The 25,477-nt window shown below is 39.8% G+C and overlaps 2 protein-coding genes across 2 annotated transcripts in view; one reads left to right on the plus strand and one right to left on the minus strand.

Moving 5' to 3' along the window:
* Positions 1-246: 246 nt before the first annotated feature.
* LOC118797305 (protein APCDD1-like) lies at positions 247-22,833 on the plus strand. The gene is made up of 5 exons (XM_036556626.1): positions 247-683; positions 10,358-10,541; positions 10,999-11,527; positions 19,798-20,119; positions 21,372-22,833. Exons 1-5 carry the CDS (start codon positions 641-643, stop codon positions 21,827-21,829), a joined length of 1,536 nt encoding a protein of 511 aa, XP_036412519.1. The 5' UTR covers positions 247-640; the 3' UTR covers positions 21,830-22,833.
* A 1,016-nt stretch (positions 22,834-23,849) lies between these two features.
* The window catches only part of LOC118796925 (vesicle-associated membrane protein-associated protein A-like), a 29,601-nt gene continuing 27,973 nt past the window's right edge, over positions 23,850-25,477 (minus strand). Inside the window, exon 6 of the mRNA XM_036556079.1 lies at positions 23,850-25,017. Coding sequence (XP_036411972.1) covers positions 24,856-25,017 — 162 coding nt within the window. The 3' untranslated portion in view covers positions 23,850-24,855. The remainder of the gene's footprint in view (positions 25,018-25,477) is intronic.

Genomic DNA, 25,477 nt, shown 5'->3' on the forward strand with positions numbered 1-25,477 from the left:
ATATAAAATGTGTCACATTTTTTATTTCCTCCCCCAATATGTTAAATTCAGCGAATAAACAGTAGTTGTTCATTAAGATGTGCAGACGTGTGTTCTCTGTAGAGAATGTGTGAATATTTTAACTCAGAAAATCAAAAATTTGACCGGAGCTGCTTAAACTTTCGGACTGTACGTCTCTGCACTACCAGCCAATCCTAACGCAGGAGGGCGGAGCGTGTCTGAAAACGGGTAGGACAGAAAAACAAAATAACGCCTCACCGGGGTACAAGACGACCAACACCCCTCAGTCCACCCACACAGACGATTCAGAGATGCGGGAGTCGATGGGCGACGAGCGGACAACTCCAGTGTAGCTTCGCTCGCGAAACGTCGACTGATTGAAGGCTCTGAGGAGGATGTCGCGCCGTTAGAGCTGCCGAGTCTCCTCTATCTGGACTTTAACGGTTACAGTTTAACGGTTTTCTCAGTGTGGAACAGCAGAGCACGTTCGAACCCACTTCAAATGTGTTCGAACTCTCTCACGGCGCGCGTGACAGCCGAGCTGCATGTGTGGATTTGTGCAGATTAACTGTGCAGGGTTCGAGCTGAAGGCTCCTGTCGGTCACTTTTAAGCTAAATTGACTCCTCAGTGGACCTGAGAATGGGCATTCCTACACTACTACTCCCACTACTACTGACCTTCGGTGAGTCCAGGCTGTTCATTCATGTTTTCCTTGTTATTAACTACCGCGGGTATATGTTTAAGCGCGCTTAGCATATGAAGCTAATGGTACACACTTAAAAAAGAACTAGCGTGCTTTAGGTCCTTCCATGGTCCTTTTCAGAACCATGAGTTCTATATAGAACCATTTTAGGCTTACATGGTTCTCTGTATGGTGAAATGGTTCTTGAGACTGATGGGGAATGTGTTGTATATGGTTCTGTATAGAACTTTTTAAAAAAGGTGCTCTGTATAGCACCAAAAAGCGTTCTTGTGTTGTCACAAGCTTGAAATAGTAACAACAGCAGAACCATTTTTGGTGCTATATGGAACCATTTTCGAAAAGGTTCTATAGAACCATAAACAACACATTCTCCATTAATCTGAAGAACCATTTCAACATGCAAAGCCATTTAAGCTTGGAATGGTTCTATTCAGAATCTTCTTGGAAGTGGTTCTATATAGCACCAGAAGGGTTCTTCTGTTGTTACTTGATATCGTAATAATAGCAGAACCTGTTCTGTTGCTAAATAGAACCATTTTCTAAACAGTCCTATAAAACCATATACAACACATTTTCCATCCATCTGAAGAATCATTTCACCATGCAGAGGGCCATTTAGGCTTGAAAGGACTGTTTAGGTTCTAAATAGAACCATTTCGTTTACTAAAGAACCCTTGAAGAAACAATTTTTAGAGTGTGCTTGTATAAGCCAGTGGTGCTGAATTTGTGCTATTTTCTTGACAAAAAACTTGCTAAACACTTAAAAGGTGACTTCACTGACAGATATGGACATGTTACTCTCACTAATATGCTTCTTATTAAGTTTTCATTTTTCTCTCTGAATGTTAATCATATTCATAGTGCATTTTGCCTGAGACAACAAATACAACATGTATTTAGAATTTTATTTTGTACAGCAAACATTCAGCAGACGTTTGTGCTCATTTCGTGCAGGAACATTTCAAGAAATGTTCATTTTGAGTGGAACTGCATGCTGTGTTCCTTGGACTTTGCACATGCCTGATTTGATGTCTGTGCTTAAATCAATAGCTACTCTTTAAGGATGGACAATATTTAGATGTGGGCGATACGTTAGAATGTAACATCACAATACTTAAGGAAGTTTTTATGATGTGTCACAATATTTATTTTTTCTGACATCTGATAAATTAGAATAGACAAAGTAGTGCTACATTTTAAAAATATTATTAAAAACTAAGAATCCAGTTGCTTGTAATCAAAATTTCACACACTGTGCTGCACAAAATCCAATTAAAGAGGACTAATGATGCTCTCATTGTAATCAAACATGCAGTTGGAAAGTGTTTTATGTATTGACGATGTCCATGATATTCTCAAAAAAGCATATTGTGACGTACTGTGCTGTAATTTATCACAGTAACGATAGTGTCAAATTGCCCAGCTCTACAATGTCTGAATCATAAACAACTTAATTATCAGCATCGTACAGATGTTTGGATTTCACCAATATTTCAAACCATTTTTTGATGATGTATTTATTGTACTCTGAAGGAACAGAATGTTTAGGTGCTGCTGGGCTGCTGTGCTAAAATGTTTTTATTCATCTTACTGCTTTAATGAAGCTGCACAGTCAGAACGAAACCTTGTAAATCCATATTTTTATTACATAATTTAAAATTCCAGCTGCTGTTTACACCATGTCAAAATTTCATGATGAATTGACCAATAAGAATTGGTCCAAAATGACTGAAGAATAAAATCTTGTTGCACTTTTATTAAAGGTTCAGAAAGTTTTTTGCTTCTCCTTTAAAGTTACTTTTTTGGATATGTGAGGTTTTGTTCAGACATCAGCAAAATGTTGTATTTCTCTGTGATGTTAATCCAGGTGAATCTAGACCCAGTTTATGTCTCAGCATCTGTAGATATGTGCATGAAAAATATTGGGTATCGGCATCGATCCACAATTCACAATTTCATTGCATCCCTTTTAATCCTAAGTGCAGGAAAACTTTCACAGAAGAAAAGCTTGCAGTTGCAAGTTCTGCGGTTGGATGTGTGTGTTTGACCTTTGACTCTTTAATTTTTCTACCAGTGGAGGCATCAATCACAGCTTGCACAAAGCATATTATTTCAATAATTATTATTTTCCCATGTGGTTGCCAGAGCCCTTTTTTAAACAAAAGTTGCAGCCTGTTTGGAAGGACAATGTTTAGTGGTGAGATTGCTATTATATTTAAATCATTTTGTGTGTAAGACAGGAGGCAATAAAGTGCACTCCCTGGGGCTCTTGTGCAGATGAGGGTTGTTCTGGAGAGTAAGGCTTCACTTTAGCTCTCCGTGGGCTCGGCCTGGCACAGAGGGGAAGTGTAGATTACTGGACTGCCCCTGACCCGTTCCATCTGCCAGAAATGACAGTGGAGGCCAACGCTTGGCTGCCACTTCAAATGAGGCCCAGAGATAAAAACGATATTTTCAAATCCACTTAAACTCTTGAGTGTGTTTAAACGAATCTAACGTTCAATTAAGTGGCGCGTTATTGCAGCCTTTCCTAGCAGCCATAAAACTGCCGACGTCATGCCAGATTAGAGCGTGCTGTAAATTTATAGGGGGGAAAACCTCAGGATGAGGTCAAAGGAAAAAACCAAAGCAGGAACCTAAGGCTCGGCGTCATGTTGTGCTGAGAGACTGGAGTCCAAATTGAGCTCAAAGTGTGGAGCCCGGCCTATTGCTTGTTGTAAGTGAGACACCAAAGCTGCAAGCACCTACAAAATTAAAAGAGAAAGATGTCAAAAATCATTTCTGAATGAAGCAAAGTTCTCTCTTTGAAGGTTTTCAGCTTAGCCGCAGAAGACCCATGGGTCATCATGAATGTGCTCCATGCCTCAGTGCTAATGTGTGCTCAGTAAGTTCTGACGCCAAGCAGACACTGTCAGACATTACAAGTCTTATTGTTCAATCTCAGATATGATCTTTCTGCCTGAACCTTCATATTGATGTTTGTAAGTGACTAATGTCTTTCATTGCTGTGAGCAGACCTCTGTTTTGAAAGCACCTGCATGCACACACTTTAAGTTACAGCTACAGTTGATGCTGAATGTTGACCACAATAATATGTGTATTTGCAGTGAAGTGTGATTAAAAAAACACACAACTTCACATGGACAAGTATGGGCTACGTATCTGGCCTGTGCGGGGGTGGTCCCACACCTAAAAAAGTGGAGGGGCTAAATAGAATAAATAAATAAATAATGATAAACAAAATTGGCCTGGCTACAACGTGCTAATGGAACAGTGGCAAGAGAGGGGAGTGTTCTCTGTCCCTGATTGAAAAAACAGTTGGGCCACTGTCTAGTACAGGGGTGTCCATTCGTATCCGCAAAGAGTTGGAGTGGCTACAGGTTTTCACTCCTAACAAGCTGAAGCACACCTGATTCTACTTGTTTAATCAGTTGGTCTTTGCCATCAAACATTTCATCAGATGACCTCCTGCTTTGTTGGAGTGAACCCGCAGCCACATCGGCCCTCTGTGGATAAGTTTGGACACCCCTGATCTAGTACATATTTACTTTAAGCACTACATATAGCCTAGGTCATAGCTACAATGTGAACTTAGCAAGCTTTGCTAGCTAACATCTCTGAGGAACATTAAATCCTATCTTTAAAAAGTAGCAGTAAGAAATATTAAGAAAAGTAGCAGTAAGAAACTGCCATTTATCCAGCTTCACATGGACTATAAACTGTTTACTGGATTAGTGAGAAATCGCACAAAATCTTGCAGGTTTCACTGTTTGGGTAATGTCCCAACCACCTCCTGAAATGGAGATTTGAATGGGTTTGTGCGGTTAGGGAAGGCGGGATTTGTTTTTCTAAATAAGCATCAAAAAGTGGTGGGGCATCACCCCATTACTTAGAAAGGTTCTAACAAATGCTAGCTTGCTAGCTTATTCTGGTAACCATAGATTTAGGATCATATATGAATCTAATTTGAAAAGATTTTTATGTTCACACAGCGCTTGAGGGAAAATCTAATTACATTGGGTTCAAATTTAATCAGACACCTAGCAAAATCAAGGTAATGCAGTGTAACTGAATATGCACATTTACTTTTGTGCACATGAAACTCCATTTCTTTTCATTTATGCATCCATTAAAATGCCTACGGGCTTATAAAACTTGTGTATATAATCTGTATTAACGAGGGGCTAATAAAAGCTGCTCTGTGAGCAGTCTGTCAGGGACAGACTGGCCCTCAGACACAGCAGATATGGAGAAAAAGCGAGGCATGGTAAATAGCTTTAGGAAAAGATGGAGGCGGCTTGTCACTGAGTTCCTCGGGCGATTCTGGAGCCTGTCCGTTTGTCAGCCGTCCCAGAACCGTTAGCTCACCGATGGGACCCAGCCAACTGGAAATGTTCTTGGTGGTTGGAGCATGGGGAACTGAGTGGGTTCTTTGAATTAGATAGACGGCAAGAGCTTGGGAAAAAGTGGTTATAAACCTCAGGCTAGAGTAGACTAGGCTTGACAGTTAACACGGGAAGGGTTAAAAAAAGAAACATTTTTTAAGCAAAAACAAGAAACAGTCAAGTCCAGGCACCAGGTATGATTTTTGATGCTGTTAAATTTTAAAAATAAAGTGAACAAAGAATGTTGTTGTTTTTTATGACAATTTTGTCACTTTTATTTTTTAAAGCGTATGGCAAAAAAATCTAAACACTGGTCATTATCTGAACATGCAGTGTTTATTGGATTGACCACAGAAGTATATATAAATTGTTACTGCTTAATTAGCATCTCTGATGTTCAAATTCAACCTATTTATCAATACAAAACTCTTGAAATTTAAGTAAATAAAATAAGTAAACCCATTCAACATGTTCTGGAGGGAAGATTAACAGTGAAATGAAGACATAAAACATCCTAACACTAATCACACTGCAGGGTTGCTCACTGCAACAATGCTGTCGCATGTTCTAAGAGGAATTAATCCTGTATCAGTACAAAGAAGATCACAGTCACAGACCTCCTTTGTGTGCACATGTGTAGTATTACTATCCAAATGTTCAAGCCAAAGTTCTCACAGAAGTTGTAGTCAATTATGTACTTACTGTTCTATTCTCTCTCATTTGTGTTTGCAACATAAACAAATGTCCCAACTTCCTAAACCATTTCATCATCTGTGACTCAGATTAGGTTCTAGTGTTTGTAGTCGTTGTAGTTTATCAGGTAGTTCAAACACTATAGTTTACAGTTTCTAAACAGAGGGTTTTGTGATGTACAAATACCCAAAGGATGTTTAGTTTGGGGATGTAATAGTGTATTTGTGACCTCCTGTCGGTCTGGGTTTCCTCTCTTCCAGCAATGCAGACAAAATCTGTTTTAGCGCTAATAGATGGTAAATCTGAACTATTCCCCAGACAATGTCATCTGAACATTTCACAAAATGATGATGATAATGATGATGATGATGATTATTATTATTATTATTATTATTATTATTATTATTTGTGCTACAACACAACTTTTCTATCACCATTGCTACCTGCTCAGAAAGCTTACATACAGCCCTGCACTGTTTAAATCAACTACAAAATGGGTTATACTTTATGTTTGTTTCTAGAAGCATAAGGTCACATATGTTACTAAATAAAACTCACATATGTTATTGTATATGCTTTATTAAATTAACATGCATAATTTAATTCACCTAAGAAAAACACATTAGTCTATATGAATATAGAATTTAAAATCTCAAAAGATAATATATTGTTTACTACATTGTAGTATTGAAAAAAAATTGAACTTCCGATTCTGCAACACTGTAGGTTTTGGCTAGGCTGCAGAAGGCCCATGGGTCATAAATGGACTTCAGTGCTACTGTGTACTCAATAAACTTTGGCACCAAGCAGACTTAGTCATTCATATGTGCAGCTGCGGATGTTTTGAGAGGAGTATTTCATTTAGTTATCAGTGCTATCTTCCAGTGACTCATCAGCATACTATTTTTACTTTGTCCATGTGCAGACTCATACAGTTTGCATGAATCTGACTAGGCTCAGTTCCAGCTTTGAGTCAATTTGATTCAAATTCAGCATTAAGATGTGGATAAGCAGTCTCTGTCTAACCTCAAACTTTATCCAACTTTGGAGTAACAGTGTGTGCCCCTCTCCAAGACGTCATGCAGCGTAAATCCTGAACCCTCCATAAAATGTTGGAAAGACTGTTTGCCTTGAAGAGATGAGAAAAGCCGGGTGCTAACATGTGGTTCACCAGCCATTAGGAAATCTCACAATCGAGGACATGTCAGGTTGCTTTTATTTACACAATAGAACTCTCCATGTTAGCCGTGACTGGGCCTATCCAAGGTGGTTTAGAGTATCAGAGTCTGAAAACACGGACTTGGCAGGCAGTCATCATGTTGGGCGGAACTGGCTACAGATGCAGGTGCAAACACAGCCAGTGTTTTTTTTTTTTTCAGGGCAGTGCGGCTCAGTTAAGGCACTATATTCTTATTTTAAAAATTAGGGGTGTAGAAATGTGTCAGTAAATTGCGATGCATCAATCTGAAAGTAACAATTTAAGTATATTTCAGTTTTGGAACATAGATTGTGATGATGATTCTGATTAATTAGAGTAATATTGGCGGCATGGTGGCGCAGTGGGTAGCGCTGTCGCCTCACAGCAAGAAGGGCCTGGGTTCGATTCCCGGCCGGGCGACCAGGGTCCTTTCTGTGTGGAGTTTGCATGTTCTCCCCGTGTCTGCGTGGGTTTCCTCCGGGTACTCCGGTTTCCTCCCACAGTCCAAAGACATGCAGTCAGGCCAATTGGACATGCTAAATTGTCCCTAGGTGTGAGTGTGTGTGTGTGTGTGAATGTGTATGTCTGTCTGTCTGCCCTGCGATGGACTGGCGACCTGTCCAGGGTCTATCCTGCCTTCCGCCCAATGACAGCTGGGATAGGCTCCAGCACCCCACCGCGACCCAGAAGGATAAGCGGTTTAGTTGATGGATGGATAGAGTAATATTCAATGAAATATCTTTTTCTTATGTTGGCCAGAATAAAATTATTGGGCTTTTCCAAACATCTGATGTAAAAACATTACATCCCTCCAGCACCCCAAAAAACTTGGTGTATTGTTTTCATTGTCTATATTCCACTATCATATTCTGTGTATGTAGTCCTTCCAGTCACATTTTTGTATTTGTATTCAGTGGACAACTCTTCTGAATCTGAATTGTGGTGAAATCTGAGCTGTTCCCTGAATCGTTTCCTAATGAATCATAATCAAATAATTTACAGATTTGCAGATTTACAGTGCCTCTATATACTATATATTTAGTCTACCACCTGGACTTTGTAAGGGTCTTTTGTATCGTCTTAAACTGACCCTTTTTATTAATAAACAAAAATGAGACTGGAGCAAATAAAGTACTCAGTTTAAAGCTGATTATACTGCCTGAATTATAATAACATTTAAACAGGCAAGCCCACAGTGAGTGAGAAAATATTATTACCTCTTTACCTCAAAATGGGAAAAGCACACCCCTCTTAAGATTATCTTAGTTCAGGGCTAATATATTAGCTGGTGGCAAGTGCATTATTATGTAATAATGTATTTTTATAATGTTGAATGCTCTAATAATCTGAAAATGGAAACACACACAGACTAGCCACTCTGATAAATACACCTACCTTGTTTCTACACTCTTTGTCCACATTATCAGGTCCACTGATCATAAGGATGCACTTTGTAGTTCTACAGTTAGAGAGTGTAGTTTGTCTGTTTCTCTACATACTTTGTTTCACTCCGTTCTTTGGTGCTCAGGACCCCTACAGGACCACCACAGAGCAGGTATTATTTGGGTGGTGGATCATTCTCAGCACTGCAGTGGTGGTGTTGTATTATTGTGCTGGTAGGCTATAAGTGTATCAGACACAGCAGTGCTGCTAGAGTTTTTAAACACTGTGTCCACTCACTGTCCACTCTGTTAGACACACCTACATTGCTGGCCCACCTTGTATATGTAAAGTCAGAGACAGTAGCTCATCTGTTACTGCACAGTTTGTCTTAATCATTCTATAGTTCTTCATCAGATGCTGTTGGCTGGATATTTTTGGTTGGTGGACTATTCTCAGTCCAGTAGTGACACTGGGGTGTTTAAAAACTCCAGCAGCACTGCTGTGTCTGATCCACTCAGACCAGCATGACACACACCAACACACCACCACCACATCAGTGTTACTGCAGTGCTGAGAATGATCCACCACCCAAATAGTACCTGCTCTGTGGGTGCATGGGGGTCCTGACCACTGAAGAGCAGGGTAAAAGGGGGCTAAATAAGTATGCAGAGAAACAGACAAACTACACTCTCTAACTGTAGAACTACAGAGTGCATCCTTATGATCAGTGGAGCTGATAAAATAGACAATGAGTGTAGATAGAAAGAGTGGAGAGCAACGAAGCAACACTAACCATTCTAGCTGAGCTGGAGAGATTATGCTTTTTCTACATCATACTGCTTCCGCAGTATCACACTGTTCCATCTCAAAAAGTTCAGTGTGACCATTGTGTTTAAAAACCAATAAAATTTTAGCCCTGAAGCAGAGCAAAGTTTAAAGACCAGACCAGCAAGTTTAAATGTTTGCAAATGTTTCAGAAGTGACTAAACAACACTTTTAACTGTGTTTCTTTACCCAAGACTGTTGTGTTGACATAGTAATCCCAAAAGAACAGACTGCTTGTTTGTAGTGCCTTGGAGCAGCATTGACAGAGTAGCATGGGTTTCTACTGGCATTGGCAACCATTCTTAAAGAAGAGTGTGTGAGAGAAATCCGCCACACTCTTGATGCATCTTGGAATGTAGCTTAATAGCCTCAGGCTCTGGAATCCTTTCCTTTCGGATAACCTATGTTAGTCTTCAGCTTTTGTTGTTTCATATGGTGACCTTATGGAAGTCCTATGGAAACATATGTCTTGAAACATACGTTAGCATAGTATGGTCAAAGAATGTGCTTATTGTTATCATTACAATGAAGAAACTTCTTTTATAAGAATGTCTATATCAGTAGACTTTGTGTATGTATCATAGCCTGTGCACTAGCATGTTTTTGATTGAATAGCTGATGACTACACTTTTCTTTGTTCACTTCTTTCCAGCTCACATTTCTAAAACATCAATAGATTGTGCTCTTACAAGACCATTAAAAAGTGTTGCTTGCATAATCTCCCAGTGGGAAGTAGCATTTGTGCCAATTTACCCAACAAATAGCCTAATCAGGATTCCAGCTCATACAAAACAAGTTGGAATTCTTCTCTAACACAAACGAGTGTATCATCAGGCAGTAAAAACAGGTCCAAACATTCGTCAGAGCTGTCTGCCACTTCTCTAAAGAGCTATGAGGATTTTTATTTAGATGTATTGTGGCTTACTGGTCTTCACTTAATTGTTTTCAAACATGCTTATTTATAATCATTACTTGGGATTGCAGTGTCTTAGGGACATTAAAGTGCATTGATGCATCCAGATGTCAAATAGAATAGTGTGAAATGTGTGACCCCTACAATGTGCATAATGCATGCATAATCTTATTGTGAGACTTTACAGAAAATAGACAGACATTAAACAGTTTATTAAACATGTTCTTCCTGTGGCGCTGCTTGCTGTGTTTGCCAGGCTGGACAGAGAGCTTGTCTCTGTACGCATCGGATGGCCGCTCTCCTCGGCTGGCCTTGGAGAAGAGTTTAAGCTGGCCGTCCAAAGACATGCAGTGCCAACACATGCTGAAGCATCTCCGTAATGGTGCACGCATCACCGTACAGATGCCTCCTAACATAGAGGGACACTGGGTGTCTACCAGGTGAGCACACAATAGATCAGAATTGGTTCTCTCTCATAATAGAGGCAGTGTTAAATTGGGAAAAGTAGTTAGAAGCTGCTTCTAAAATGTAACATAAAATACAAAATATTTTTTAATTTAAATTATATCAACAAAATACCAGAACAAAAGGCAGTCTGGTGCTGAAGGAAGTTAAAAATGCTCTTTAGTTTAGATCAGAATGTGATAAAGCTGTTTCTGTTAAAACGTTTGTACAGCTTTGCCTTTTAAATGGGTTTCTGCGTGATGCTCCTAGGATTTTATTTGTATTCTTAAGAAGTCAGTATTATTTAGAAGAACAGGTGCACTTTTCAGATAGATAGATCCATAGGGAATAGTTACTGCAGCAGTATCATAACTGTACAGATCACATGCATGTATTAGAGAGACTCACAATGATGTTCAAAGTGACCCCCCCATTTTTCTGTTACCATGACAGCTGCGAGGTGCGTCCTGGGCCGGAGTTCATCACGCGCTCATACCGCTTCTACCAGAACCACACCTTCCAGGCCCACCAGTTCTACTACACAGACAACCATTGTACAGCTCCTGCGTACACGCTGGTGATCCGGGGCCGGCTGCGTCTACGCCAGGCCTCCTGGATCATCCGTGGCGGGACGGAGGCCGACTACCAGATCCACCGCATCCAGGCTGTGTGTCACACCATGGCCACAGCCAAAGAGCTGAACCACAGGCTGGAGCGGACCTGCAGTGGAGAAAAAGAACCTGGACCCTGGGAGCCTAATGTCATGTACGAGTTGTGGAGCGAGGAGGGCGGCTGCGACTGCTCACGTGGGCTCAACTTTGCCATGCATGAGCTGCAGCTGCTCCGAGTGGAGAAGCAGTACCTGCACCACAACCTGGACCATTTGGTAGAGGAGCTCTTCCTGGGGGATATCCACACGGAGCCAGCACAGAGGATGTACTACAGGCCCTCCAGCTATCAGCCAGCACTGCAGAACGCCAAGGTCAGTGCAAGAGGAGTGTGGGCAGTGCTTCATTTGTAAATTATGAGGTTGTGGAACACTGTGTAGTGACAGATCTGGCAGGTTAAATAAGACCTGCAGCTCAGTGGTGGATTTTCCCATAATATTGGGGAGTAATGGGTGTGTTCACAAGGTTTTAAGCAGCAGATGTTCTCTCACAAACATGGGTCTCAGCAAACAATGTGCAAAGTGCATTCCTCTTAAAGCATGAATAGACTGATAAATTGATGTCAAAAGCCAAATATTTTTCACAGCATTAATAAGCTCTTTTGAGGGAAGAACAAGTACATGTATAGTTAATGCATTTATGAATGATAAATATAGAATCTGTATCATCTGCTTCACACATTTTACACACAAAACTGAGAATGAGAATAGTAATCATGTTTTAAACATGTTTACAGTAGTAGTTCATCAGTTTTTGAGCTGTATACATGTGCGTTTGTAATTAGCCATTTAGCTGAACCATTAAGTTTCTTGCTCTCCACGTTCAGGCCCTCCGCAGTGAAGCACTTGTTCAGCTATGTTCCTATGCATGTGTGGTAATTTGATCCATTCTGTCATCGCAGCCCTTGAAAATGTGTTTATCGCAGGGACTCATATCATGATACCTATAAAAACAAGATTTTTCTGTGCAGCCCTGTTCTTAGCTGTTGGTACTTAGTATCTTCCAAACTGATGACAGGTATAGCTCGAGCTCAAATAAACAAACATTACTCACTGCTGCCCTCTAAAGGTGTTATAGCACCAGTCAGAGGTTAGAATGTTTGTTATTTTTGTAACGTGTCTGAAAAAATGTGTTTTCTGCTTACTTTTATTTACATGTATTTGCCTCAATCCAACTGCTGAAAACACACCCAGTTTACATTCTGTTTGTTGTAATGTAAGCATATGACTGTGAAAGCTAACAACCATAGGAAATAATTATGGTCAGCTTAAGTAATTAGGATAAACTTGAATAATTGCGATTATACGAATATGTAGTAATTGTGACAGGCTTAATTGGTGTTTTTTTAGTAATGTTTTTGCCATAATGAAGTACAAAAACACAGCTATCACCTCATGCTGTGCATTGTGCGCACCAAAGCACTAGCTACTGGGAAAGATCATTTAAACATGGACTGGACTGTGTTTGCGTGCATGCTGTGAAATTACGTGACATGTTCATATAATTATCCGAAAAACTCAGAGACTGCAACTTTTTAGTCAAATTTGTGAGTTGTTTGTAGAAAATATTACTGTGGTGAACTATGAACATATTTACAGATATGAACCAATACGTATATTTATTTCACATGTAAACGAAGTGCAGGATCCACCAAAATAGGCCCAGATCCAGTCTTTTCTGGCACAGTTTATGCCTTGAGTGTGTGGAGTGCATCTGTGTGCATGAGCATATACACACGTGTGCCTTTCCATATGTGCATATAAAACGCTAGGGGGGAGATTTTGAGAACGCCTTGACTCTAAATAGTTTTAATACCACAGATCAGATTGAATTCACATGTATATGTCTATGCATGCATGTGTGGAAGTGGAAAGTAAGCCTTTCCTATCCAGAGCTAAAGGCAAATGCAGGCTGCTCCTACTTTACTGGCATTTACTTGCTGGTATCAGCCTTTCTTTATATGTGGTGGCAAAGCGGACAACAGATCTGAGATATGTGTAAGGAAGCAAGAGACACTGGTGATATCCTCCTTACTTTGTTAAAATCTTCTCCTAGAGTAGTTGTGACTCATGCATGTCCATGCTGGACATGGTAAAATGGATCAGCATTGTGATAAATTGTGTCAGAATGTACTGTTACATTTCTGATGGCATGCTTCTGCTTTGACTAACACAGACAATATCATACCAGTTTCAAAAGCCCCCAAGAATTAAGAGTGAAATTGTTCTGTTCGGAGCTTGGATGAGCATTTCAGTAGGTTTAGGCCTTGGCTCGTACATCTGTCCTCCACAATAAGCCACATTCCTTGTTTCTTAATTCCCTGTGCCAATGTGTGCATTCCTGATCTGCAGTTGTCTAATTTGGAGAAGTAACAGAGTACACGCCATCACAGCATAAACAGCTGAGTAAATAAACCAAGCAAATTCATCTCAGATGATCGTCTTACTACTCAATGTAGGGTCAGTATTCCACTAGTTAGAAAAGGTGATAAGTCTCTCCCTTTACAGTGATTCAATTAGATTCCACAGTGCCTGCAACTCAGCTCTGTCACATAATCACATCAGGTGGGATATTACTCTGCTTTTTTATATACAACAGTTTTACAGTAGGTTTAAAACTTAACAGTACAAACAGCAGATCTGTTTTTTTGAGGTTTTACTACTGTATCAGAGCCTCTACACACTGTTAGTGCAGCACAGGTTGTTATAGAGTAGGTAGTAACCCCTCTGCCCTTAACACTGCAGACATGGTTTCAATCCCCTGTCTGGCCATCACCCTGGGTTACACCAACAGTCCTTGGGCAAGACTCTTAATACTGCCTTCACCTACCTCCATGAAATGATGCAATTGTAAGTCATTTTGGACTGGAAAGGGGCCGTAAAAATAGTTTAGAACTCGATATAAAGTGAGTGTGGGGTTAACTGGATTTCAGCATGCGCTATGATGGACATAAGACACACGTCTAGTCTAGCTAGGACTAGGTCTGGACTGAAACATAAAAACGCTTCCAATATTATTGTTTTTAAGAGTGATTTTAAGAACAATTATACAAATTTATAAGTACTCTTTCGGAATTATTAGCAAGTCTTTGAAGCCTGTAAAATGTTTAGCCAGCCCTAGAAATGAATCAGTGCATCATAAAATCTCCAATTTCACCATGATTCGATTTGATATGATTATTTTTAGGGATGCACCAATATGGGAAATGTGTGCAGATGCCAGTATGTTTCTTGTACATGTCTGCTGATGCTGATACATAAACGTTTATAAAATGTATAAATTGGGACTAGCTAGGAGGGACTACTGTCTACCTAGGTTAGCATTACAGTGAAATATAACATTTATTTCTGTAGGGCTGTAAATAAAGCAGAGTATATACAAAGCAAATATTTTAGCACAGTAGCCCAGCGTCACATAAACATACTGTTCTTCCAGAATGCCATAAATACGTCGCCAAATATCGTTTTGAAATATCTGCCAAATCTAAACATCTGTCTGATGTCTATATAGTTTTAAAGCAATTATATGCCAATACTGATATGATTCCGATATCATTGTGCATTCCTAATTATTTTGTTATTATTTAGAATTATTTTTAAAAATGTACTGAATACACAATTTTGACAAGAGGAATGTTTTTTCTTTATGTTTAAAAATGTTCTGAGAATTTTGTTTTGGTGAAAAAATGTTTTGCATGTTGAAAATTATTATAGTCAAAGCATTTTTACATTTGATTTTTACACAACTCTGGTGATCAGACACTCTCTCCAACAGGGCTTAATCACTGAGCCTAACAACGTTAAGCCTGTCCGCAACTAGGCCACGAAACGTGAAACGGGGCCTATCTCCCCGAGTGATCAACATGCGGTATTCCCAGAATTCGGAATCACGCAGCCTTATGAATTATTCGGCCGAGTGCATTCCAGAACTGATTTCATGCATGCCTGAGGCAGTATCAGAAAGTTCACTAGAGCCGTGGCTTCTCTGTTCCTCAGCCCTTTTCTTTTTTCCTTCGCCTCTCTCGCCCTCTCTCTTTCTCCACAACACGAAATAATAGCACCCTTTCAGACAGTGCTTTACGTTTACAGAGTAAAACGCCTTTCATGTGTTTTTTAAAGGAACCTTCGGAAACAAAGCAGAGATAACCACAAAGGATCCTTTTTTAATATGTGGAAAACTTTTAAAAGACAGCACGTTTGCCATGACATGTTTCTTCATTTAAGTTGCCACCAGCCTAAAAAGACATGACTTTTGTCATACACGTCTGCCATAATTTGAGACAGTTCTGCTCGACTGAGGCCGTAAAAGATTTTAATATAGAAAACCCTCCTTACATGAAGAATTTCGTTTAAGCCCTTTGCTATTAAAAATGGGTTTTGCGCAATTTAGCCACAGAGAATTCCAAACAAGAGCGCTCTGAAGAATAAGCCACAAGTTTATGTTCAAGCAACAACAGGGAAAAGGCTCCATAGCATGTGGCACTCATTTTCATTCTAATCAAGCCCAAAGATTTAGTCTACACTTTGATGCATTATGACCACATCAGCCAAATATGGCACAGAAAACCCCATTTAATTAACAACTCCACCATCAAGGGGAGGAGTGATTCCTCCTTATTTAGATGCTTTATTGCTATGATGACAATTCCATCCATAAATCACAAATAGCAGCTCATGCCCAGCTGCTGGGCCTCTTCCAGAGGACTTTAGAGTGCCAGTCTGTTCATTTGTGGTTATTGGGTGGATCTGAGCTGCATGGTCACAGACCAGCATCAACCAAGATGTTTTTCTCTCTTTTCCAATTCCCCTGCCACAGTTTTCCATCTTTCCATCCCAAACTGGTTCAGACCCGTCTGCGGGAGCCCGCCTTTTATTGATTATTTGTTGATTGAAACAGCTTAGCAGACAGTGCACATAAGGCATGTTTTTGCTTTTATTGATTAGAACAAATAAATATTGCACAGAAATGCTGTTTTTTTGGTTTGTTTGTTGTTTGTTTTTTCTTTATGATGTTCTGGTGGTGTAGCACTATAAGAAGGACAGTGTTTTTAACTAGCAGTTACGGTTATTTTACATCCCTTACGATGGATCTTGATAGACAGATGTGCTGTAACGTTATGCCAGATAAGTAGACAGTGGAGTCTAACTGGATTTTTGCTTACTTAGATAGCAGCCATGATACAGAAATAAGTTCAAGACACTTTTAAAAGCTTTGTTCAGTGTTGTGTTTTCATAGATATTTATTAATATTCTGTTGCTAACTTGATTCTCTTAAAATTTCTTAGGAAAAGTAGCATTAGATGTAAAGGAGACATGAGAAACAGGAGAGATGAGAGTTTAGCTGCAGGTAAACATGAGTATTATCTTAACACATCTGAGCACGCGTGACTTTATTGAGATCTCTATTAAAACTCAAGAGAAGAAACACAAGATTACTGAGCTCTTTCGCTCACGAGAAATATCTGAGCAGCAGGAGACTTAAGCAAAAGTCTCGTCTTTCCGTCTGATTCCATTGTTGTCTAGAAGAAACTAAAGATATTAACGAGATCTCTTTATTTTTCTTTCCTATGGGAGAGTGAGGAAGTGAGAGAAAAAGAAAGAAAGATATGAGGAAAAAAGAGAGACAGGAAATTAGAGTGAGAGAGAGTAAGTGAGAGAGCCAGGAGTGAGAGAGAGAGAGAAAAGGAGAAGGGGAGATGAAAGAAGAAGAAAGAGAGAGAGAGAGGTGGTGAATATGTTACTTTGCTAAGCCTTGGGCCAGTCAGAAGGTCAGGGCCTCATAAAGCGGAATCTTCACCAGAAACGATGGGGTGAAAACATCTTGTCCACACATGCAGTTCCTCTTTTCTTCTTTTTCCCTTTTTTTTCTACATTGAGTCTGCAGTGGAGCCATGGAGGCGTCTTGTTTCAGCAGATCATTACGTTCTTGCTCCTCTCCTTTCTTATTATTTTGACTTGCCATATCATTATGATCCAACGAGTGATTACGTTTTCATCTTTTTACATCTCAAGTGATCTCTTTCACAAACCACACTAATTTAGAAATGAAAAGATCTCATATCTTTGTGGAAATTGCAACCATGTCTATATGCGCCACTTACTGTCATTAAAATGCTTTATAAATGTGAAACACACTGAGGAAAACATGTTTAATTCAAACTTGCTGGCAAGCAAAACTGTAATTAAACTAAAGATAAGGTACATGAAGGAACCTACAAGTACTAACAGAATCCAGAAGAGTGGAAAAGGGGTGAGGCCCAGTGAGCTTGAAGGCATTTCCAGCTCAGATAACATATCTGAAAATCAATGAAACACACAGACTTCTTCTTCCAGACACAGCATATAATCCATTGGATACACACCGTTACGTGTCTGTCCAGCAGTGCAGCATGCTGAAGCGTTTTAGCAACAAGTGACCACTCTGCTTCACCACTCCTGGTACTTTCAGATTGTTTCCCAAGCACTTGGCTAGTAAACGCTATCTTCTGCCTCAACATGTGGCAGCTTTCATTTGATCCAAATCTGTTTCACTCTGGAATTCCCTGCTGTTAACACTAATATGTGAAATGTCACAGTAATATGTATGGGTTAGCATTTTTAATCACAACGTTTTGTGCCATGCAGTGCCTTTTTGGCTGCTTTTACAGCTAGGAATGGGCACTTTGATAAATTACATTTAATTATGGCTCTAGATGCTCTTCTGAGAATATTGTGGATATCATCAGTACTTACCAACTGCATGTTTCATTACAAAGAGCACTGGTAGTCCTGTTTAATTGCATTTAGTCTTTGAAATGTTGAAAAAAAGACATTGGGCATTTGATAGCACTTTTTAAAATATGGCATTACTGCTTCTTTTTTGACTGTTCCAACTTATCACCTCTCAGAAAATATCACATATAGTGAAAAATGTCTTGAATTATTGAAATATTATTTTTTGTCATATTGCCCCCCCATGTACAGCTGAATATCCAAAGATAATAATTAAGCATCTGTAGGGATACAAAAAAATAGTAAGATGATATTTTAGCAGTAGCTGTTTCCATTAACCTTATGTGCATATTGCAAGTGATAAAATAAAAATGCTTTTAAAAAGTGTGTGTTTTTCTGCACAGTCATCAAATTGGCTTTTAGCAACAGAAATGAAATATGTAATGAACTCATTTCTTGCAAAAAATGTTGTTGCAAAAGTTTTGATTTGGCATTTCCATCTCTAGTTTTATGTTTTATAATACCTGCATCTCATCTCCTCCTCAGTCCAGCTACACCTCTCCACCCTGCTGTTTGTGTCTAGTATAAAAGGCATGTGAGGGCAGTCTGTCACGACACTAAATTTTAAAGTAGTGTAGGGTGTACAACATTTCAGGTCTTGACCAACAGTTTTTCCACTAAGGTTAAGTGGAAAAAGTTTTTATCGTCATTTATAAAATATTACCTATGTTCCATAGCCTACATCAACAAATGTTTTTTGTAAACAATCTGTATTTATATACAATATATATATATGTATATACAGCAGTGTTCCAACATCTAGTGTAAAGCCTTCCCAGCAGAGTAGGATCCATAACTGCAGCAAAACTCCCTATTAATACCCTTGATTTCAGAAGGAATGTAGCAAGTCTACAAACCTTTGGTCATATAGTTTATCTTAGCATTTGTTAAAACTCATGCTGGTTAAATCAGGTTGTCATGGTATAAGGAGAGAGTGTCAAGGAATTCAAATGAATCAGTGTTCCCAGGATGGGGCAACACTGGGTCAAGCTGGGCTCCTTCCAGGCCACAGCTCTGCAGAGATTAGCTTTTTTCTCTTCTAACATGCTGGCTGTGTTTGTTACACACTGATCACATACTGATTGTGCCCAATAGTAGTAAGTAGCATGCAGTATGCAACAAGCATGAATTTCTCCAGTACCCCAAAAAAAAACAGATGAGGTTCTGCTTTGACCAGATATTTTAGTAAGTAGCCAGAGCTCTTCGTGATGCACTGCATCCAATAATGCAACATGGAACAGCAGTGATTAGAGGGCCAAGAAAATGCGGCAAGTCTTGGGATTGGTCTGCTTGGCTCAGTCCTTGATGTTGGTAGTCTGTTCACATCCTTGCCCTGCAGAATCGCACATGGTTTAGTGTGTCATATCTGTGGTCACCAGCCCTGCTTCTGGAGATCTACCTTAATGCAGAACTCAGCTGTAACACACCTGGTCCACCTAATTAAGTGAACTGATAATTCAACTCAGATGTATTTAGTCAAGGCTGGAAGATCTCCTGGAGCAGTGTTGGTGACCACTGCTGTATGGTGGTGTAGTATGCAGTGTATAGTTCACAATATGCTATTTCAAACACGGTCTCTGAATTTATCTTACAAAGGCTTTTCTAATTAGCTGATGAGTTGAATCAGGTATGTCTAAGGAGGCTAAATGCTAAACTCTGCAGAGCTGTGGCCCAGAAGGAACTCCTGATTTAACAAATTTTGTTCTGACTGATGTTTTAAACTCTAGTTTCTTCATCTTGTGACATCTTTTGTGCTGCACACTTTTGACAGAACTATCAAGTATCATTTAGTCTCTCTCTCTCTCTTCCCACAGAGCCATGATCAGAGCTGCATCGCATGCCGGATCATCTCTCGTTCGGATGAGTTCCACCCACCAATCCTGCCCCCGCGGGCCGACCTCACTGTGGGACTGCATGGTCAGTGGGTGTCCCAGCGCTGTGAGGTGCGGCCGGAGGTGCTCTTCCTCACCCGACACTTCATCTTCCACGATAACAACAACACCTGGGAAGGACATTACTACCACTACTCGGACCCCGTCTGCAAGCATCCGACCTTCAGTATCTACGCCAGAGGGCGGTACAGTCGTGGTGTACACTCCACACGTGTGATGGGGGGAACTGAATTTGTATTTAAGGGTAAGTGTGGGTAATTTTTTGTCTGTCAGTTGTATTTAATTATATTAAGTATAATAGAACCACTGCAGCGTAATCATTTCTTCCACTTATTAGAGAGTCTTTCAAGTGTCAGAGTGAATCAAATAACCACAGAGAACTTAAGAGGCAGGATTTATTGCCTTTTCCCTCCCATCTAATTCCAAAAGAAGGGAGTCTGTACAGAATCCAGACATCAATATGGACTATTTGCAAGTTCTTCTTTATATTTTGTCAAGATGTGACTGAACTCAAGAAGAGCTGTATGATATGGACAAAATATTGCATAGTGTTGATATTCAGAGCATCTTTTCACAATAGCCAATATCATGATAAAGGTCAACAACTGATTGCATGGCCCTAAAAGAATATGACAATATTTAGATGGATTACCACAATACCCAAGATACGAGACTATCATAGACTATATACACTCGCCAGCCACTTTATTAGGAATGGCAATCTAATGCTGGGTAGGCCCCCATTTGCTTTTAGAACAGCCTGAAGTCCCTGTGTTATGGATGAAGGTGCTGGAAATGTCCCTTAGAGATTCTTGTCCATGTTAACTAAATCATATAATCTTCTGCTCTACCACATCCTAACGGTACACTATTGAATCCAGATCCGGTGACTTGGGAGGACAGTAAACTACACTGAACTCATTTTTATGTTCACAGAAGCAGTTTGAGATGACTCTGTGGTGAGGTGCATTATCATGCTGAAAGTAGCCATTAGAAGATAGTAAACTGTGGCCGTAAAAAGATGCACATGGTCAGCAGTAATACTCAGACAGCATGTGGCATTCAAACGATGATGAGAGGGCCCCCAGTGTGTGCCAAGAAAACATTTCCCACACCATTACACCACCAGCATCAGCTTAAACTGTCCTGTCAGCTCAAACAAGTCTGGCCATTCTCCTCCAACCACAGAGCTGCCATTCACTGGCTGTTTTTTTCACACAATTCTGTGCAAATTCTAGAGACTGTTGTGCATGAAAATCCAAGGAGATCAGCACTTTCTAAAAATACTTTAAAATACTCAAACCACCTTGTCTGGCACCATGCTTTGGTCAAAGTCACTTGAATCACAATTTTCCCGTTCTGATGTGTGATGTGAACATTAACTTATACGCTTGACCCAACACTGCAACTCATGATTGGCTGATTAGATAATTGCATGACTGAGTAGGTGTACAGGTCTGAAATGTAACAACCTTTCTTTCTGTCTCTGTATATAGTGAACCATATGCGTGTGATGCCGATGGACCTGGCCACCACTTCCCTTCTGAACGTCTTCAACGGCAATGAATGTGGTGCTCAAGGCTCGTGGCAGGTGGGAGTGGAGCAGGACGTCACACCAACCAATGGCTGCGTGGCATTAGGAATTCGCCTCCCGCACACAGAGTATGAGCTCTTCCGGATGGAGCAGGACACTCATGGACGCTACCTACTCTACAATGGCCAGAGGCCCAGCGACGGCTCCAGCCCTGACCGGCCAGAGAAACGAGCTACTTCCTACCAGATGCCCCTGGTGCAGTGCTCCGCCAGCAGCCAAAGGCCAGAGGTCACCTTGGGCCACCATGCAGACCGGCCCCGAAAGCCAAGTAACGGTAGCTGGGGTGGTGCCCATGGCTCCATAGTGCAAGCTGTGGCACTTGTAGTATTGAATGTGCTGGTTATGGAATTATGTGGTTGACTGAAAAAAAAAGAAGCCAACAAAACTGTCCTGTTATTTCTGTACATCTCTGTACATACTGACGCAGAAATGGCCAGAGAAGCTCAGGGAAGCACTCTGGCCGACTGAGAGGAAGTTTACTTGACGCACTTGGGCATTCAGCTCTTTCATTTTCCTGGGCTCTGGCCTACAGAAGCTGGATGAAAAGGAAATGGATAAAGGAGTGGAAAGACGAAGTCTGCCTTCTTTCATTTCTTGCTCTGCTCTGAACTGCTACCAGACTCCAGCGAACTGAAACTGCTGCACCACATTAATGGCACTTTAGTAAAATATGACTTAAAACTTACAATTTTGATTAAAACAAAAAACGTGTTCATTTTCTACGCCAGGCTCAGACAAGAGGATTTCCTGCTTATTTTCTTGTTTTGTAAGATGAAGCTATATACTGTAGACATACACACTAACAGAGGTATTTTTCTACAATGTGTGGAGTGAGGAAGTGTGAGTGGATTTTAAATGACAAAATGAACTATTTCAGGGCTATAAGAAGAGAACAAAAGGGAATTTCAATACATCATATTCCAGTACATAACCACTGATAAATCTTTTAAGCGAAATAAACTAAGACAGAAAAAAAAGAACTTTTGTTTCTATAACTGATCTGAAAGAAGAGGGATCTTCATAAACCTGTAAGGTGCGATTGTTAATGCTTGCTTAGAATCCAGGCGTGTGGGGTGAGTGTGTGCAGAATAGTGCCAGTTTTGATTTCCTGACAGTTTCTTTCACGTGTGCTGTAAGCTATCATTTTTGCTTGCTGTATTGTGCTATGGCATGTGGAATAATTCAAAGCAATTGTGGTTTCATACAGCCCACCAGGAATTGCTGTTCTCTATGCCAGTCCTAGTTTGATCCAGAGCTGAACTGGAATGGAAATATTCATTTCCTCCAGTGGCGTGGATTCTATTTCCAATGCGCAAAAACCAAACACGAAGAATAAAACGCTGTATTTGTTTGAGGCAAATGTTTTCAGACGGTATTTGCGTGTTCTTTGTTGCATTAGAATATTATGGTGTTACTAAAGCCTGTGTAGACCCAGAGCTGGACAACGTGTCTCATTACCAGTGCCTTAAAGACAGTGTCCTGAAAACTGGATTGAACATAAATGACTGAAGAACAGAAATTAAATATTTGAAGATGTTGTATGCAATGAGTCTTGTATTTATGTTAATCACAATATTATACAGAAAAAAAACAATAACCAATCAACAATAGCCTTAAAATCAACTAGCCTATGCGCATATTGTGTACTCACACTCGCAGACATGACATTTGCCTTTTACTTCACTATCTTCAAGAACATTTTCCTTTGGCTGACTCCATCCCAATTCCTGCTGTTTCAAAATCAAATGCAAACCCACAAAAAGGCCAGGGTCTGGATTCATACGTTCACTTAAAAAAAAAAAAAATAATAATAATAATAATTTTACTTGATACTTAAGAGAAAACGTTAAGATTAACTGTTGTTCTTTTTCTTCCTCAGGAATTATTATTTCTTAGTTTTCCTTCTCATGAACAATTCTAAGAACAAGTAATATTTAAAATGGCAGCTTCACTGTTAAAACAGACCAAGGAGATTTTTTCCCTCCACTATCAATTCTAGTTCTTAGCTAAAATTTTCAGAAATTTAGCCATAATACTGTTGTACTTCCATCCTGCTGTCCTCAGACGCTGAGAGAACTAAACTGAATAACAAACAACCTTTAATTCAGCTTTAGAATGTACCTCATGTCTTTCCTTTGAGCTGTGAAATGGAACATGATATTGACAGGCTACATGACAAATAACATGCAGTCTACATAAAAAACAAGGTTTTCTTAAGAAAATCTTACTAAAATAACCAAGACTTCAAAAGAATATCTGACTTCTTAGTCTGAACTTAAGAAGGAACTTAAAGTATTTCTTAGAAGAAGAAAGAACATGATTTTGATGCTTGCGGCAAGAAAGAGATCACAAAACACAAAAAGACTCACAGCTGTACAAATTGACTTTTTTCCACTTTTATTATTTATTTCTACAATGTCGAATAGCATGGGACAGGACAGGAGAAGTGTAGACTCGAACTTCAGTCAACATTTGCCTCAAGTAGGGATAAATGCTTTGTATTGAGGAAAAATAAAGAACATTAATAATATTAATAATTATAATAATAATAATAATAATGATAACAGTAATAAAAGTCTGCATTGGTATCGTTAGGGACAGGAAAAAAAGATAAAATGTACAAAAGGAGGCATCTTTGTTCCCAGCCCAACTGTTGACATGGAGAGGCAGCGAGGGGTAGAAATATCTGCCGTTTTTTTTTCCTCCAAAGCCACCCAACGAAAAGGGTCACAAGGTTTATATTTTTGTGTTTGTTTTGATGGAAGTTTCTTGTTCCTTTTCTTAAAAAGGATTAAAATTACATTTACAAGACACCTAACATTCCATTGAACTCTTAATAAAACGAGAAAGAGAGAGTGAGGAGTGGGGGGGAGGGGCGATCAAAAATGTTTACAATACACATTTATAGTCAAATGTCTCGGATGTGCCTTCTCTCGTGTGAGGGTGAATCTCTCTCTCTCTCTGTTTAACTACTTTTGCAATCTTAAGCCACTGCTGTGTAATAAACCTGTTCGACAATTCAACCTTCTGTCCATCACACAAAGAAAAGGAACAAAAAAAAAAAAAGATAGAGAGAGAAGAGAACCTGTCCTATGCTCCCCAACTTTTCTTCTCTCTCCCTCTATCTCTCTTTCTCTCTCTCTCTCTCTCTCTCTTGTGTTGGACAAACCGTGTGTGTGGCTGAAGAAGGTGAGGCCCACGCTATGATGCCACGAAGATGTGCGTGCTGCCGCTGGCCCAACTACCAATGATATGGCAAAGTCAACAGAAAGACATCCTCCTTTCATCCAGGCCGTGTGATCTCTCTCTCTCTCTCTTTCTTTTTCTCTCTGGAACCGGTTGACAGGCAGGCAGACATGTTAAGACATCCCCCCACCCCGATCCATTTACAGGATGAACTTGCCGAGGAAGAATCCGATGAAGATGGCTGCTATGACGACCAGGAGCGAGGGCAAGGAGCTGGTGGTCACCTCTCGGCCAATCAGAGAGCTGGAGTTGGAGGCTATGTGCTCGGGTTGCTGAGCCTTCCTCAATCTCAAGCCATCGTCCTGACAAGAAAAGGGAAATATAGTTATCATAATTTCTTGATACAGAAAACGACTGATTCCAATTTACCTTCTCTAAAATCGGCAGGCATTTGTTGGCAATTGTTACGTATTATGCATGTTGTTATGCATGTATATCTCCACCATGAATTGCATATGAGAATGTTCTAGTATGAAAATACTGGTGGATTCCCCTCAAAGTCTTTTTAAAGAATCGCTCTTTTAATAATAAGGTATTTTGAATTTTTTAAAGACTACACATAATATGTCCAGTTAAGAACATTTAGGTTTTCCTTTTTAAAACTCTGATTAATGGTCAAAATAATCAGGAGATTACTTGATTAAAGTAAAGACTAAAAGGCAAGACTTACACTATCAACTTCCAGAAATTAAGCAGAAATCTAAAAACCTCCTTTGAAAGTCTACAGAGCGGCTGACATGCTAACAAAAATGTCTTTGTGCC

Source organism: Colossoma macropomum, unplaced genomic scaffold (genome assembly GCF_904425465.1).
Source record: "Colossoma macropomum unplaced genomic scaffold, Colossoma_macropomum, whole genome shotgun sequence".
In the NCBI taxonomy this organism is placed as follows: domain Eukaryota; kingdom Metazoa; phylum Chordata; class Actinopteri; order Characiformes; family Serrasalmidae; genus Colossoma; species Colossoma macropomum.

Excerpts from the sequence above, each read along its gene's own strand:
- LOC118797305 (XM_036556626.1), top strand. The coding sequence starts at position 641 with ATGGGCATTCCTACACTACTACTCCCACTACTACTGACCTTCG. Across the intron at positions 10,542-10,998 it reads GGACACTGGGTGTCTACCAG|CTGCGAGGTGCGTCCTGGGC; the intron begins GTGAGCACACAA and ends TTACCATGACAG. Across the intron at positions 20,120-21,371 it reads AACTGAATTTGTATTTAAGG|TGAACCATATGCGTGTGATG; the intron begins GTAAGTGTGGGT and ends CTCTGTATATAG.